We start from the raw sequence: 17,517 nt of genomic DNA, 5'->3' as shown, positions 1-17,517 counted from the left end.
AATGAATCGACAAATGCATCGCATTAGACAAATGCAAATGCATCGTTTTGACTTCCTGAGAATGTAACTCTTTACAATTCCAAGATAAATATGCTCTTGACCTTATTACATCAACAACACATTATGAAAAATAACATTTACTGTATATAGAGAACACAAAAGTTTATTTATTGTATTTATTTATGTACAGGATTTATTTACTCTAACATTTATTAAACTGCATTGAATTTATTTGAATATGACAATATTCAAATACAAAAATATGAAATAACATTTTATTGTTTTTTTATATTATTAATTTTTATAAAAAGCACAATTAGCTGGATGAATTCAACATTATTCTTATTTTAATTATTTACTGTCAATTTACACCTTTTTATTTAATTAAAAACATTTTAAAAGAACTATTTAGAGATCATTTATATGCAATAAAAGGCTCGGTAACAATTCCCCTCCTCATCACTCCATCTACACAATAACACTAATTTTACACGGTCACAAGATTCGCCAACTGATACTAGAGTTCTCCTAGAACTGAGTGAGCCGAAAGTTAACAAGGGGTAGTCGCTGTTCGGGCCGCCAACGCTCCCTCGACAATGAGTAAATTAAAGTGCTGGTTTAAATCGAGCGCTGACCCACCTGGCATTGTGTTGCTTAATGTTCCGTTACCTTGTGTTAGGCTACGGGAATCAAAGTCTAACACCTTTCCTAAATGTATTTCCAGTCATCTGTATGCCAGGTCTGTATGTTGTTATTTCCAGAATGAGCAGATTGTGTCGGTGTCCTGCATGAACGCCCATTCTACTTTGTACGAGGGTGACGCAGCTTGAAATATTTGACTTTCACTTTTCATTTCCACAGCATTCTCACAACATAAAATGGCCACAATAAGTTCGACTGATCCCTGTGAGTAGCTATACTGTGTATTTGTTTTGTTAGGTGTAGGATTTAATGCAGACAATTTGAAATATTGAAAATTCGTAAAGGAAACATTCATAATCAAACAAAATATACATTTCAAAAACGATTCTTTGCTCTCCGGATATTTAATAGCCTATAGGCTAGGCCTATTGTTTTTTTAACAGTTCCGGGTTTAAACGGTGACTTCGGGCTTATTTAAAATTCTTATTTTAACTTTCGTGCTATTACAGTTTCTCTTAGAATTTGTAGAATTTTTAATAGTTAATTTATTGTATGATGCTGTAATTTAACATTCGATCGATGAATGGAGGAGAGGATATTTTATATTTATGAATTCTCATACGTGTCAAAGACAGTTTGCGGGAAAATTTTTAATTCACAATTAACCTAAATTAAAGAGAGATAATAATAATCAAATTGTGTTGAGTGTAAGTGCATATTCTGAAATACTTGTTGTTGGTGACTAAGTACATCTATGTTATGGAAGTTTAATCCTATTCAGATAAATAATATCAATACCCCCTATAATTTGCTCATTTTGAAGGAGGTATTATATTTGCAGGTTTATATGCTATGTGAATTAAATTTTTCTATTATTGTTGTTATAATAAATAATGATTTACTTTGTTAGTAACAGGGGATGTGAACACAGAGGAGGATCCAAGTGGAAGACACAGCCCTGACAAAGACCGTCCAAACAGTAAGTTAATACCACTGATCTGTACTGCACTGTGTCATGTTGGCCATAAAACATGTCTCTTGAGTAACATTTTTTTTCTAACACATCCTGAATTGGCTTTCAATGTGTAAAATAGCTGATAGAGAGTAAATGTAATTGAAATTCTTATAATCATATTGCGAATAGGACAAGAAATATTCTAACAGTTTAAAGATTAATTAATTATGACATTCAAAAGAATCATGAGAGTCAAAAAAAGACATACAGAACAATTTTTGCACAACACTTAAAGTTAATTCGCCAGAAGTGACCGTTTTTTATAGTAAAACTTACATGAGTGCCAGAATGTGGATTTTTAAATAAATGTTTACCTCTTTATAGTTTTTTTTGTTTTGTATTTCACGATTCCCCTACTCAGAGACTAGTTGAGTTTGTTGTGGAACCCAAGTGCTTCCTGTGTTGTATCGCATTCATTTATTTATGAAAGTATGTACATCAGGTGATGCCCAATCTTTGCCCATTTAAATGAAAAATATTTTTATGAACTGGCAAAAATGTATTCAAAGTAAGTTTGCAGTTAAATTAAAATATAAGGCTTTGTCCTTGTCTTATATCAAAGATTGTGTCTTACTTTGCAGTGTCTGATTTGAGGATAATGCTGCTGGGGAAGTCTGGAGAACTGAAGAGCAAAGTGGGAAATATCATCCTGGGGAGAGAGGCTTTTGCAACTGAGCCCTCCTTCTTTTCAGTAAAACAGCAGTGTGAGAGAGCCAGGGGACTGGTGGACGGGAGACATGTGACTGTGATCAACACTCCTGACTTACTGCATCCCCAGATCTCTCAGCTTGAAATAGACAAGCAGATTGAGTTGTGTGTCTGTCTGTCAGACCCTGGGCCCCATGTGCTTCTGGTGGTGCTGCAGCCTGAGAGATTTACAGAAACAGACAGTGACAGAATGAGTAAGATTCTGACCACTTTGGGTGATCAGGCCTTTAACTACACAATGGTACTGATCACCCATGATGGCAAAAAAACAGATGATTGTATTGATGAACAAAGGGATCTTATCGAAAAATGCAGAGGAAGGTATCACAGGTTCGGCAATATAGACAAGACCGACCATGCTCAGATTAGTACATTTATGGAAAGTGTTAACAGAGTAGTGAAGGAGAACGAAGGGAGATACCTCATCTGTGAGACATATAAGGAGGCAGAATCAGGTACACATTCAACACCAGTGACTGGAAGTGAGCAAGATATGGAGAGAGCAAGTAGCAAGAGAGAAGACCAGAAGACCCAGGAAGAAAAAATGGACATTTCCCGTGAGTACATGTAATAAACAGTTCAGGTAAAACCTAAAAAACAATTTGATTTCTGCAATATTCGGTTGATCGCAGCCAGGGTCTTTCTGTATTGAGTTTGTATGTTCATCCGTGTCTGCGTGGGTTTCCTCCGGGTACTTCTGTTTCCACCCACAGTCGAGAGATATTCAGGTTGGGCTAATTGGAGGTTATAAGTTGCCTGTAGGTATGAGTGTGTGAGTGAATGGTGCATGTGCCCTAAATGGATTGGCGGCCGGTTTAGAATTTGTTCCTGTCTCTCGCCCAGTGCATGCTGGGACAGGCTGGAGATCCCCCCCCCCCCCCCCATTGATGGATCATGGATGGATGAATACTAGGTCTTGCTGCATTTCAGCATGTGTAATCTGCTATTAAATCATGTTTTGCTTGGTTGGTTTGCTAGCTGGTGACTTCTATTTCCAGGGTATTTTTTCCACTAATTTCAATTCAATTCAGTTCATTCGAATGACCACACAGGCACAATTGGTGGAATTTCGTCTTGGTACAGCATCAAAATCAAATCAGTTTCTAACAATAGACTAACACAATCTCATAACATATATTAAACAGCAAGTTTGGCTGTATTTATTTATAAATTGTGTGTATTCCATTTTATGTATAATATGTCTTGTGTATTATAATCAATACAATCCCAGTTCCCTACAGTGCTGCCTACCTCACCAGAGCAGGACCTAAGCCAGGCAGGGCTCCTCAGGGTAACACTGCAGTAGTTCCTCTCCTATCAGTTCCTGGTTATCAGTGAGAGATGTGCCTCTCCTCCTGTTGTAGTCATTTGTGACCTGTAGTGCATCAGACGTGGACATGCTGTGGCTGCAGTGAGACATGTGTGTGGTGCATTAGTGAGTCAGAAACCTAATCTGAGGATTCTAGAGTGGGGAGAAAAAAATGTGGGAGATGGGTGGGAGGGCTCCGAACAATACAAAATAAACCAATATTTCACATATTGTACAAACTCTGATGTATTTTTTCTTTAACAGATATACCCCAGCGGAGGAGAAGGAGTACTGATGAACCCCCAACGAGTGAGTAAAGTTAGCAGAGCTACATGGCATACACACGGGTCTGTGCAGAGAACAGTCAGACTTCTTTCATAGTATCATAAATTGAAGTGACAATGACAAATTGCTTTGGATGATTTAGAGAAAAATTGTCTACAGCTGGCAAAGGTCACATTATATGTATACCACTGACTGAAACAGCATTCAAGTTATTAATGGAACTATGAAATTCTATGAAATGAGGAAGACCCATATCAATAGCTATCACTCTAGGTGGAATTCATGAAAGAATGGCCACTGATGCTGGTAATGGGGCTGTTGGACAAGCAAGGATTAAGTAAGAATATGTTTCTTTTCTGAATCCTGCAGTTCCAACAGTCAATGTCCTTGTTAAAATGTTCAGCACTCTGAATACAGAACCAAGTGATATTGCATGCTACAACCCCTCACTTAACCTACATGTAAAATATATGTTATTAGATTTAATTTAATAATTATGTTTAAAATTAGAATTATCAATTAAATCGCCAAATTCTTTGATAGGTCAGTCTTCAGAAAACTGGTGGTATCAACTAACAAGTCAAAACAAACAGTGTATCAGGTTTTCAGATTAAATAATTGAATCAATAAGAAGCAGTCAATTATATTAATGAACATTCATTCTTTATTGAATGCAGGCACACTACTTCTAAATGACACAACAGAATACATACAGCAAAACATTAAACAACTAATCTAGAAATACCAGAAAATAGAGAGAGAGAGACGGATAAGAGAGAGAGAGAAACGGATCGGCCAGACCTTGCCAAAGTATCACCCACTTCCAGCATAAGCGCCACAAGGAAACCAGCTAAAAACACACAACCTAGGAACCACCAGCAAAATAAAAAGAGGAAAACTCTTCTTCTTCCAGGCTCTGAAACCAAACGCAACACAAACAACTTTCTCCTGTGGCCATCTTAAATACCTTACCCAGCATGGCTTGAGGTTTGCTCTGATTGGGTGATGCTGGGTTAAGGTTTAGAAGAGAAAGGAAGGGGGGTCAGACTAATTTATGGCAAGGACTGGCCTACCTAAAGATTGCATTCAAACTTAAAGAGGACATGGGAAAGGAAATGTTAGGCATGTAGGGTCTCCGACCCCTGATATGGTGTCCTGTGTCATCTGGTTTGTCTCTTCTGAGGAGCTGAGACCCATAGATTGTCAGCTTAGATTAGGGTATCAGTGGAATTTCAAATCGCCCCAATCACATTTGCTTTGATGCTTGTGATGGGGAGGCCAGGCCACATTCTTATTTACTGTTTCCCTCTCTAAGGCCAAAATATAAACACTACATATCCTACATTCCCTCTCTAAAAATAGGTGAATGCACCTGCTAAAAGCCTATTTTCCCATCACCACATAAAAATGACACAGTGTAAAAAGTAGGGCATAGCTATAAGAAAACTACATATTTACATTTCTGAGATGCAGTTACGTTACATTATATTACAGCCATTGAGCAGACACTTTTATTCAGAGCAACTTACACAACTTTTTTGCATAGCATTAGTTAATAAAAACTAAAACTGGTAAATCTGCCATCTTTTAAAACATTCAGTCAATGTCAAAATTGAGTAGCCCAATTGTGACCTGCTGGCCTTCCGCTGGACACAGATATAAATTTCACAATGGTAAGGTGTGGTGTGGAGACATCAACAGTCTCTTCAAGACACTCTTCTGGCTGCTGCTGTTGTGACACCATAGTTCCAGTCTTTCCCTTCTCCGTTGTCTGGGTATCAGGACTGGCAAGGGGGAGGGGATTCCCTGGACTATCTTGGGCAACATTCAGTGCTTTTTCCCGTTATTGTTGCCCTTGTGAAATGAAAGGCAATCCATTGCCCACAGTGTTCCTGCCAAGTTGTGCACAGTGTGCGGGGGCTCTGTCTCCTTTAACAGGAAGCCGGACAACCCAGAGCTGACAAAGTGCAGCGGGCATCTCTTAGCTGCCGAGTGGGGAAGCGCCATATTTCCTGTTGGATTCCTCTTTGGCTCCTGTAGCCGGGGTCCAGTCAGGTGGGACTGCGGACAGCAGTCATTTAGGCAAGCTCCCAGTCGCACGGCGTGGATCTGGTTGCACTTATGTACGTGGATGTCATTCGGGGGATGGCAGGAGAGAACTGTGGTACTTGTAGGTTTAGGCCGTTTCATTCACCGCAACATACGAAGACAGCACTGCATGTGCAAGATGCAATCAGTCCATTTACGGGAACTTTCTTGACTGTGTTTACAGTCATAGGGTTGCCAATCCAATTAAACCCGGGCCACTTTGACTGGCCCGGGTATGCTGGCAGGTCAGGATGGCTAACACATGCTGGGTTAACATGCTTTCTCTCACAGTAACCCTGGTGTCCTACTTTGCAGTGTCTGAGCTGAGGATTGTGCTGCTGGGGAGGTCTGGAGAACTAAAGAGTAAAGTGGGAAAAAGCATCCTGGGGGGAGAGGTTCTTCCAGTAAAAGATCAGTGTGAGAAAGCACAAGGTCTGGTGAATGGGAAGCGTGTGGCTCTGATCAACACTCCAGACTTACTGGACCCTAAGCTCCCAGACAGGAAATTATTCTATCAGATAGAGAGATGTGTTACCCTGTCTGCCCCAGGTCCTCATGCACTTCTGCTGTTGCTGGAGAGCAGCACATTTACAAAGGGTGATAAACAAAGACTGAAGAGAATCCTGGGCTTTTTCAGTGATGAGTCCTTTAAGTACTCAGTGGCACTGGTGACAGAGAAGAGTAAAAGTTTTTTTAACATTAAGGATTCTATTTATTCAACAATTAGTAAGAGTCCTGTTCATAAAGTTGTTGAGAAGTGCAGTCAAAAGTGTCACACGTTGAACAACACAGAAGAGATTAATTACACCCAGGATACTAAATTAATGGAGAAAATAGAGCAGATGGTGGAGAAGAATGAAGGAGGTTTCCTCCGCTGTGAGATGTTCAAGGAGCCAGAATCAGCTGCGCTAGGAGCGATAGAGGGCTCACTGATGGGGACTGAACAGAAGATGGAGAGGAAGCAGAATCCACAGGCACGGCCTAGAGAACAACAGCAAATGGGAAAAGGAGAACAAGGTAAAAATAGAATCAGGGCAAGAAAAGCCATTATTAAATTAGTTTGTGTCATTTACGGTGAGAATTGATTGATAGTTAAGTTCACCCTTGATGCTTTGAAACAAGAAAAATAAAGATTAATGGAACCCGAAAGATAATCTGGCCTTTTATTGGCTACAGCAAATACATGCACATTACTGAGAATTGATACACAAAACATTGAAAATGTTGATGGATTACTGAAAAACTGACAACTCAAGAGAAAAACAAAGATGATTTCATATTTTTTTGTTGTGAGATGTTCGGCTACATTTTATTGTTGGCATTTATCGAAGTGGCTAAAATGGCTAAAAACAGAAGGGAACTCACCTGTGGAATTAGCCCTGTGTATTGATGAAAACTGAAAATGTACTGATATAGATTCAGGGGAAGTGACTCAGAAATTGACAATAATAAAACAAGATAATGGTCACAAGATAACAGACTGTTCCTCTTTATTCCAGTGGCTGTGGCTGATAGACTGAACTTGGTGTTGTTTGGGAGGAGTGGAGCTGGGAAGACTTCTGCAGGAAACGCCATCCTGGGACAGAGGGAGTCCAGTGTGGATTCCAGCTCCTCTTCAGTGTGTGAGAGGAGAGAGGGAGAAGTGTGCGGTTGCCTGGTTACCGTGGTGGAAATGCCAGCTCTGTGTGAATCACAGCTCACTGCATCCACTGTGTCTCGCCTCTGTGCCTCTCTCTGTGGCCCTGGAGTTCATGCCTTCCTCCTGGTCTCAGCAGCTGCTCCTCTCACTGACGAAGACAAGGCAGAAATAACAAGGATTCGGGAGATATTTGGCTCAAGAGTCACTGAGTACATGATGGTCCTTTTTACCCATGAAAGTCCAACTGCTGAACTGGTTCTTGACTTTCTTCAGCAGAATAAATATACGCGGGAGCTTCTGGAGATCTGCAGCAACAGGTTCTGCGTTTTCAATGACCAGGACATTGTGAATAACCCAATAGTTCCAAAGCTTCTGAAGGCTATTGAGGAGATGAATAGAGCAACAGAAAGCTGCTTTTCCCTGGATATGTACTGGGAGGCACAGCTGGAGAAGCAGGTCCAAGAGCTGGAGGAGAAAGACAGGAAGATCAGAGAATTAGAAGACAATATCAAGGCCAAATCACTGGGTAAGTCTTCATCATTTGTTAATTGATGTGAAGAGCATTACATAAAATAATAATGTAATTCCCTTAGCAAAATAATGTCTGAGTATGTAATACTGACAACAAATACAGCTTTAGACAGTGGATAGCACTGGAATAGAATGAAGAAGTGTGGCTACAGCTACATTCCATGTAAATCCATTTGTATTTATTTATTTATTAACATTCATTTAAACAGGACAAACTAATTTTGATTAAAACTCTCTCTTTTAAGAGTGTCCTGGCCAAGACAGGAAGCAGCACATAACATGGTTGCCAACGAACAATGTAAAACAAATTATAGACAATAAAAATGACAGAACACAAGATAAATAAATAAAAAATGTAAACCAGGAAAAAGACGATCACAGTAGAAACAAGCAGGAAACCGTGCAGACCCATGGCACAGCTGTACAAAGTGTCATGAGTAAAACCTGGCTAACTATATAGCTAGCTAGGCTAGCTATGGCATGTCCTCATCTCTGTAACGGTATTTATTGTCCTCCGTGTGTCCATACATCTGTATCGGTGGTATGCGCGAAGTAGGTTAACTAAAGTAGGCAAAACGATAACATGTTAGGGTTAGCTGAAGTAACGTTAGGCGATAAAGCTGTGCTTAAAAATCTTGTGCCGCTCGAAGCGGTGATTTTGGGAGATGCACCTGCACATGCGTCCTACTAAATGAAGTACCACCTGCGCATGCGTCCCACCAAATGTCCCTCTCAGGTCGTCCGTGAGTGAGTGAGTGACCATTACATTACATTACATTACATTACAGGCATTTGGCAGACGCTGTTATCCAGAACGACGTACAACAAAGTGTATAACCATAACCAGGAACAAGTATGACGAAACCCCTACAGAGAAGTACTGGTCCAAGTGCAGGGAACAACCGCATAGTTCAACTTGGACCCTGAAGGTTAAACTGATTAACACTAACAACGAGAACAGCAACAACGCAGTCTATGGAAAAAATACAAGTAGTAGATAAGACAGTTAATGCACCTAAGTCACCTACTTGCCACAAATTGCCAAGCATAGCCCACGGCCGCAGTTCCTGCGCGCTGTGGGGAAAATAGGAAAGCCAAAATTTGAATACAGGACCACACCGATGCAAGTAGCTTCAACAAAACATTGACATCTTGTTGTACCTGCCTCCAAATCCCTCACCGTAGACTAAAAAGCTCCTAGTGAGATGAACTGCTGGACATTTAAAACCTTCTGCAATGAATCCCAAGCAAACAGAGCAGTGTAAATAAATGACCTTTATCCCAATTCTGTGAAGACTTTGGGGACAGAAAGCAAGAGTAGTTCCTGGGAGCATAAACAGTAATGACCTACGCATTTCATTTGTATATAATTATATAAGTAAGAATTGCATTATATCAATCAATCAATCAATCAGTCGTTCTTTATTTATATAGCACATTTTCTATGCCTTAGTGCAACACAAAGTGCTTCACAATAACTTAAAAGAACAGTTAAATTAAGAACATAAAAGGCATTAAAACTTATTAAAATAAATGCAAAAAAAGTAAAAGAGGTGATAAAATAAATAGGATAAATTAAATTAAATTAAATTAAATTAAACATTAAAACAGGGGGGCCTCCAGTGGCGTAGCCCGCTTTCCACATGCTCATTGCGAGCCACGACGTCGGCAGTTCGAGTACGACCGCCGACCTTTGTCGAATGTCTCTCCCTCTCTCTCTTCTCCTAGTTCTTCCTGTCTCTCTACACTATCCTGTCTAATAAAGCTGAAAAAAATTCCCCCCCCCCCCCAAAAAAAAAAACCATTAAAACAGGACTAGTAAGAATTCTTGTATGTCTTAAGTTCCTTTTTAAAACCATCCAGGTACTGAACAGCCCTCAGACCCTCTGGCAGACTATTCCAAAAGCTGGGGCCATAGACACTAATTTATGCCCTGCCAAAGGACTGAGTCCTTATAAACAAAAGTATACCAGTGATTAAGTTTGTGTGTGGACAGTGCAGACCATCCCATCCAAGCGTACAGGAAACAATGGTGACTGACGGGTTTTGTAATTCATAATATAGCTCAATGCTCCATGATAGACTGTATCTAATGCATGAAGGCATTGAGAAGTCTCTTTTTAGCCTCAAAAGAAAAGCAAGACTTCCATCGATTATCAATACCCGCTTATCCTGGGCAGGGTCATGGGGGGTGCTGAGGAAAGAGCATGAAGTGTGGAAGAAAAAAGAACAGGATGAAATGGGAAGAGAAAAGGAAGACAAAAAGGAAGGAAAAGGAAGAATTAAAGTGGAAGAGCAAAATAGATTACATAGAGAAAGAGAAAAGGAGAATGAAAGAGGAGTAGAAAAGAAGGAAAGAAGAAGAGCACAGGATTGTAGAAAGAGAGATGAAACAGTGGCAAGAAAAACAAAATAGAGAAAAGGAAGAATTTGAAAAAAGCAAGCGGAAGAAAAGAAAAAGAGAGATAGAGAGGAGCAGGAGAAGAAACAAGGTAGGATAGATAAGGGAAAGAAGGGAGTGGGAACAGAAAAGTAAAGAGGCAGAGAAAGAAAAAGGCTGACAAGACTACAGGAGGAATTTGAGAGGGAATGAGAAGAAGAGAGTCAGAAGAGAATGGAAGACCCGGCCAGGACAGAAAGAGAAGAAAAAGAACATAAAGAAATTGAGGAAGACTATGAAAGAAAAAATAAAGAAATGAGAATGAAATATGAAGAAGGTGCTCGAAAATAAGCAGAGGAATTGAATGACTTTAAAAGGAAATACACAAAAGAGTTGCTTGCAAAATCCAAGAGATCATGTGTAATATTGTAATGCTGCAATGGGCAGGCTTTTCTGTGACAGACACTGAAACATACCATTACTCAGATGTAGATCATGTTCTTGATGTGGAATGCACCATTTGGACAGAAAACTAGGTTTTAAAACATGTATAATGTGGCATTTTGAACGAATGCATTTCCCTGTTTTTCATCCAAATTTGGATATATTCAAGAGAGCACAGATGAGCATGTGTACTCCTCTGAAGCATGTGATGTCTGCCGCTGCTTCTTATACAGCAGTTGTTAAGTTAGCCACACAGACAGGAGTCAGAGTAAGATCAGTGATGCGGCTAAGTGATTGTAATGTAATGTAAAACACACTTCATGTGTGGCTCAACAGATGAAACTGCATATACAGTGACCCTTTATAATGTCTGGAACAAGTCATATATTTTTGTGTAATCAAGCAATGTGGTTAAAGTGCAGAAACTCAGGTTTTATTAACAGATATGTTTATACATTTTGGCTTCACAATATAGAGATTACAGCATTCTTTATACAAGAACTGCCAATCACTCTGTTACTGTCAAACACACCATTACTGCCAATCTGCCTACTGCCTAAAACGGCTAAGAACAGAAGGGAACTTGTGTGGAATTAGCCCTGTGTATTGATGAAAACTGAGGATGTACTGATATAGAATCAGGGGAAGTGACTCACACATTGACAATAATAAAATAAGATAATGGTCAGAAGATAACAGACTCTTCCTCTTTATTCCAGTGGCTGTGGGTGACAGACTGAACTTGGTGTTGTTTGGGAGCAGTGGAGCTGGGAAGACTTCTGCAGGAAATGCCATCCTGGGACAGAGGGAGTCCAGTGTGGATCCCAGCCCCTCTTCAGTGTGTGAGAGGAGAGAGGGAGAAGTGTGCGGTCGCCTGGTTACCGTGGTGGAAATGCCAGCTCTGTGTGAATCACAGCACACTGCATCCACTGTGTCTCGCCTCTTTACCTCTCTCTGTGGCCCTGGAGTTCATGCCTTCCTCCTGGTCATACCAGTTGCTTGCCTCACTGATGAAGACAAGGCAGAAATAACAAGGATTCAGGAGATATTTGGCTCAAGAGTGATTGATTACGTGATGGTCCTTTTTACCCATGAATATCCAGATGCTCAATCTGTTCGTGACGTTCTGCAGCAGAATACAGATACTCAGGAGCTTCTGAAGATGTGTGGCGACAGGTTATTTGTTTTCAATCGGGACATTGTGAATAACCCAGTAGTTCCAGAGCTTCTAAAGGCTATAGAGAAGAAGAAAGGAGCAAAAGAAATCTGCTTTTCCCTGGATATGTACTTGGAGGCTCTGCAGGAGAAGGTCAGAGAGCTGGAGGCCATGTACAAGACTGAGCTAGAGGAGCAGTACAAGAGGATCAGAGAATTAGAAAATATTATGGGCACATCACTAGGTAGGTTTGGATGGGTTCATCATTTGTTTATAATTCATCTTGTGAAAAGAATTATGAAATGCAGTACCCTTCACAAAGTAATGACACAATTCAGAATATTACTGACAATAGCTGACAATTTCAATTTTAGAATGAAAAGATGATTTCCTGGTAACTCATTTGACTTTCAAATAAAAATTCTGAAATTGGTTTGACGTGCCTAGTGGAAATTACCACTTTGTATTGAGTTTTAAAAATTCAAGGTCTGGTTGTGTTTTGTTCTGATGAAGAAATGGATTGCCTTATATCAACAAGCCCCATGTTCTGACATCAAACTTGTCATTATGTCATTATTGTCATTATGTGATAATAATCATGAGGACAGACCATTCAGTCCAGATTTAACACCAGTAGTAGAGGGGTGCAGCGTCTGCTGGTGGATTGGCTGAGGATTGTTGGTATTCGATGTTCTTCAGCACCAGTGATTCATTTAAGTCATTGGTTGGCTGAAGAGTCCAACCTTGTTCTTAAGATCTTAATTGGCTGCTGATTGAAAATAATCCACAAATAGCTACAGACACTGTGGTCCTCCAGGACCAGGAGTTTGACATCCCTCAGACATACAGTTTTTAATAGTTTTTTTATGATGTTCTTAGTTCTATGAATTTTATAATTTTTTTTTTTCATTCCTCAGGTGGTGAGGGTAAAGATCACTACTCTGACTGTGTGAGGATAGTGCTTGTGGGGAAAACAGGAAGTGGGAAAAGTGCCACAGGAAATACCATACTGCGGAGGGAGGTGTTCCAGTCCGAGGCCAGCTCAAAATCAGTTACGACCTGCTGTAAGAAAGAAGTAGGGGAAGTAGCTGGCAGGCGTGTTACTGTAGTTGACACACCGGGTCTCTTTGACACATCAGTTAATAATGAGCTAGTCCAGCAGGAAATAGCCCAATGCATCTCCTTTTTGGCCCCAGGACCTCATGTGTTTCTCCTCGTGCTAGAAATTGGAAGGAGCACAATGGAGGTGAAGGAAACATTGCAGCTTATTAAGAGTACCTTTGGTAAAATGGCTGAAATATTCACCATGGTCATGTTCACAAGAGGGGATGATCTTAAGAAATCCATTGATGACTACATTCAAGACGGTGACGCTGCAATCAAAACTCTGATTCGAGACTGTGGAAACAGGTATCATGTCTTTGATAATAAAGACGGGAGCAATCTCACCCAAGTGTCTGAGCTGCTGGTAAAGATAGACAGCATGGTGAAGAAGAATGGAGGAGGCTGCTATACCAATAAGATGTTTCAGGAGGCAGAAAGGACCATAAAAAAAGAGTGTCAAAGAATACTGAGAGAGAAGGAGGAAGATATGCAAAGAGAGAAAGAGGTGCTGAAGGCAAAACACGAAGAGGAGGTGAAAAAAATGCAGAACAGGATGGAAAAGCAGAGACTTCAAGAAGAGAATGAAAGAAAACATCGGGAAAAAGAGCTGAAAGACAAAGAAGAACATTTAAGGAAAGAGCATGAAGAGTGGAAAAAAAGAGAGCAGGAGGAAAAAGAAAGAAGAGATGAGGAAGAGAAAAAGAAAAAGGAAAAACAAGAATTAGAGTGGAAGGGGGAAATGGATAAGATAGAGAAAGAGAGAACTAGAATGGAAGAGGAGTGGAAACGTAGGAAAGATGAGGAAAAAAAGAGGGTAGAAAGAGAGGAGAATCAGAGACAAGAGATGGTAGAAAAACAAAGCAGAGAAAGGAAAGAATTTGAGGAAAAGCAAGCAGAAGAAAAGAAAAAGAGAGATAGAGAGCAGAAGGAGATGAAAAACCGTGAGAAGAGAGAAAGAATGGAGTGGGCACAGAAAATGAAAGAGGCAGAAAAAGAGAAAAAAGAGATACAAGAAGATATGAAGAAAAGAGCTGAGGAATGGGAACAGGAAAGAAAAACAGAACAGATAAAGAAAGAGGAAGAAGAGAAGAAAAGGAAACAGAAAGAAGAGCAAGAGAGAAGAGAGTGGGATGAGAAACAAAAGAAAATGAGGGATGAGTTTGAGAAAGAAAGGGAACAAGAAAGAAAAAGGAGAGACAAGGAAAGGAAAGATAAAGAGGAAATCGAGAGGGATCTTGAAGAAAAGAAAAGGCAGTTGAAAAAACAAGAAGAGAAATGGGACAAGGAAAGAAAACAGGAGAGAGCGAGAAGAGATAAAGAGGATGAGCAGAGAAGAGAGGAGGTGGATAAAAAGCTGGCAAAGCAGCAGAAGGAATTTGAGAAGGAACGAAAAACAGAATACCAGAAGAGAAAGCAGGATGATGAGGCCAGGGGGGAAAGAGAAGAAAAGGAACGTAAAGAAATGGAAGAGGACTATGAAAGAACATTTAATGAAATGAAGGGGAAATATGAAGAAGCTGCAAGAAAACAAGCAGAAGAATTTAATGAATTTAAAGAGCAGCTTTCAAAATCAAGTACAGTTCTTGAAATGAGACTAATCATAGAAAAGGAACAACTTGAAAAGGATATAAAAAGACTAAAAGAGCTACTTGAGAAGCTAACCAAACCAAAAGATGACCATCAGCGCCAGTGTGCCGACACAGCTGATAACAAAATAACCGAACCAAAAGATGACCATCAGCACCAGTGTGCCGACACAGCTGATAACAAGCTAACCGAACCAAAAGATGACCATCAGCACCAGTGTGCCGACACAGCTGATAACAAGCTAACCGAACCAAAATATGACCATCAGCACCAGTGTGCAGACACAGCTGATAACAAGCTAACCAAACCAAAAGATGACCATCAGCACCAGTGTGCCGACACAGCTGATAACAAGCTAACCGAACCAAAAGATGACCATCAGCACCAGTGTGTTGACACAGCTGATAACAAGCTAACCGAACCAAAAGATGACCATCAGCAACAGTGTGCCGACACAGCTGACGAAAATAAAAAACAAGTGAATTCCCTGAAAGTTGAAATCGAGCAGTTGGAGAAGAAATGTCAAGAAGTAACTAATCGGCTGACAGAGTTGAGAAAAAAAAGTAGAAACTGTGTAATACTGTAATGCTGCAACAGGCATGCTTTCCTGTGATAGGCACTGGGACATACCATTACTCCAGTGCAGATTAAGATCTTGACGTGGAGTGCCCCATTCGGACACAAAGCCAGCTTTTAAAAACATGAATTTCAGGACATTTTTTAATTAATGCTCTTTCTCCCTCTTCCCAATTTGCCAATCATGTCCACACAGCAGGGGTTATCATAACCTCAGCCATCATTTTGGGAGAACACAGACAAACGTGCTCTTCTCTGAAACATGTGATGTCAGCTACCGCTTCTTATACCACAGTTCGCAAGTCAGACTCACGCAGACATGAGTCAGAGGAAGATGAGTGATTCTGCTAAGTGATTGTAAGGTAATGTAAAAGACACTGTACACATGTGAAAGACACTTTACACGTGTCTCAATACGTGCAAATTGCGGCCACCAGGCTGTGGGACCCTGCCATGCACCAGTTCAGTGTTTTAACAACATAAGCCACCCAGCAGCCCCCATGGAACCCTATTGTTAAAGATGTAAATGCTGTTTGCAAAAAAAAAATCAGTCAGAAATACAAGATTTTAAAAAATCTATTCATTTATGCCAATCCAACCATTACTGCCCGTCACTCTTTCACTACCAGTCACAGCGAGGGTGCCCAGATTAATGCTTCTTCTGAACAGCCCCAGGACACTGGATGTGGATGGGCTTCTCCTAGGCAGTGTGTTGGTATTATGTGTACAGAGGGCTCTGTGTCAGTTTTGTTTGAGATCAGTCACAGTGCCAGAAATGTCCAGTTTGAGGGGATGCCCCGCAGATGTGAGCCCCAAAATCCTGCTTCTATTGTGTAGCCTGTTGTTCGCTGTTTTTGCTGTGAGGGTTCAAAACACTAACAAAACAAACAAAATATAGCTTTATTGCTTGGTCATTTTATAATCTTAAAATTGTATAAATGTGACATTTATAAAGCATTGTCGCTTATGAAATTAACCTCTGCCTGGACCAATAAAAAAAATGCAGACATTTAAGCAATTTTGCCTTTAAGTATAGTTGGATTAAGCATGTGCTTTGAATAAAAATATTAAATGGATAAAAATGTGAATGTGTTATTTGTAATTCAACAAAATGTGAACTGCCCGAGAGTCTGATTACGTTCCAAGGGAACGTTTTTCTGTGTATGTGTGTGTGTGCGCGCTAGGTTACATTCATTGTCTGTGCATTGCAATACACTGTAGACCATGGTGTAGCAACCTTTGTTGGATCTGCGTGTATGATTTGTTTCTATGTGTTCGTTTGTTTAGGTCCCTCACATCCCTCTCAACTTGTTGCTCAATAGTGACCACTATGGTCATTCACAAGTCTGCAGTCAGTCTGCCTGGTCTCAGGAGTGAGAAGCAGCATCTAGCCACAGAGATGGGAAAAGACTACACAAATCATTGACTATTACGAATTGGGAGACTGTGATTAACAGGGCTCTAACACAGACACACAAACACACATGCTCTCTCTCTCTCTCTCTCTCTTTCTCTCTCTCTCTTTTATTTTGAGGAAGTGTTGCCTAAGTTACACTCCCTGTCCAAAATGGGTTAATGGGTGTGACCTCAGAGGAAGTTCTCTAGGAGAACAAGAGTTTTTGAGGGAAGAACGACTTGTCTAATAGTTGTGGGAGTTTTGAAAACCAGGCATATGTTTCTGTGGTAATTATTGCAATTGCTTAGCATGCTTTTGGAGAGGTGCAATTGAATTGCATTTTTCATATTTCACAGAAAAAGGAAGGATAGATCATCCAGGAGGCAGGAGCTTGGATAGTAAAGCATTTATGATCGCCTGCAATGCAAAGGCAGGAGCTGCATAACTGAGGAGATGACCGTTCTCCTTTTCCTTTGTTTCCAAACCCCATGTTTAGTGTCCACAGATTTTCTTGGTTATATTTTGCCCTTTCAAAAATCTAAATGTACTGCATTAAAACAGAAAAATAAACTGGAATATTACAGGCACAGAGGAAAAGGACCAAAGGAGTTGTGGGCCTGTGGACAGCTTCCTGCAGCTGGGGTGAGTCCACCTGTG

The 17,517-nt window shown here is 40.3% G+C and overlaps 1 protein-coding gene across 2 annotated transcripts in view; it reads left to right on the top strand.

The window, feature by feature from the left end:
• The window catches only part of LOC118216294, a 32,597-nt gene that overhangs the window by 2,424 nt on the left and 12,656 nt on the right, over positions 1-17,517 (top strand). Inside the window, exons 3-8 of one of the 2 annotated variants that reach the window (XM_035397383.1) lie at positions 862-906; positions 1,553-1,621; positions 2,239-2,922; positions 3,939-3,983; positions 6,363-7,064; positions 7,547-8,212. In XM_035397383.1, coding sequence (XP_035253274.1) covers positions 862-906; positions 1,553-1,621; positions 2,239-2,922; positions 3,939-3,983; positions 6,363-7,064; positions 7,547-8,212 — 2,211 coding nt within the window. Of the gene's footprint in view, positions 1-861; positions 907-1,552; positions 1,622-2,238; positions 2,923-3,626; positions 3,700-3,938; positions 3,984-6,362; positions 7,065-7,546; positions 8,213-17,517 lie in introns of those variants that run through there. The other variant, XM_035397384.1, reaches the window with a different exon arrangement.

This window comes from Anguilla anguilla, chromosome 17, assembly GCF_013347855.1.
Source record: "Anguilla anguilla isolate fAngAng1 chromosome 17, fAngAng1.pri, whole genome shotgun sequence".
NCBI classification, from domain to species: Eukaryota; Metazoa; Chordata; class Actinopteri; order Anguilliformes; family Anguillidae; genus Anguilla; species Anguilla anguilla.
This window is presented reverse-complemented; position numbering and strand designations above follow the sequence as displayed.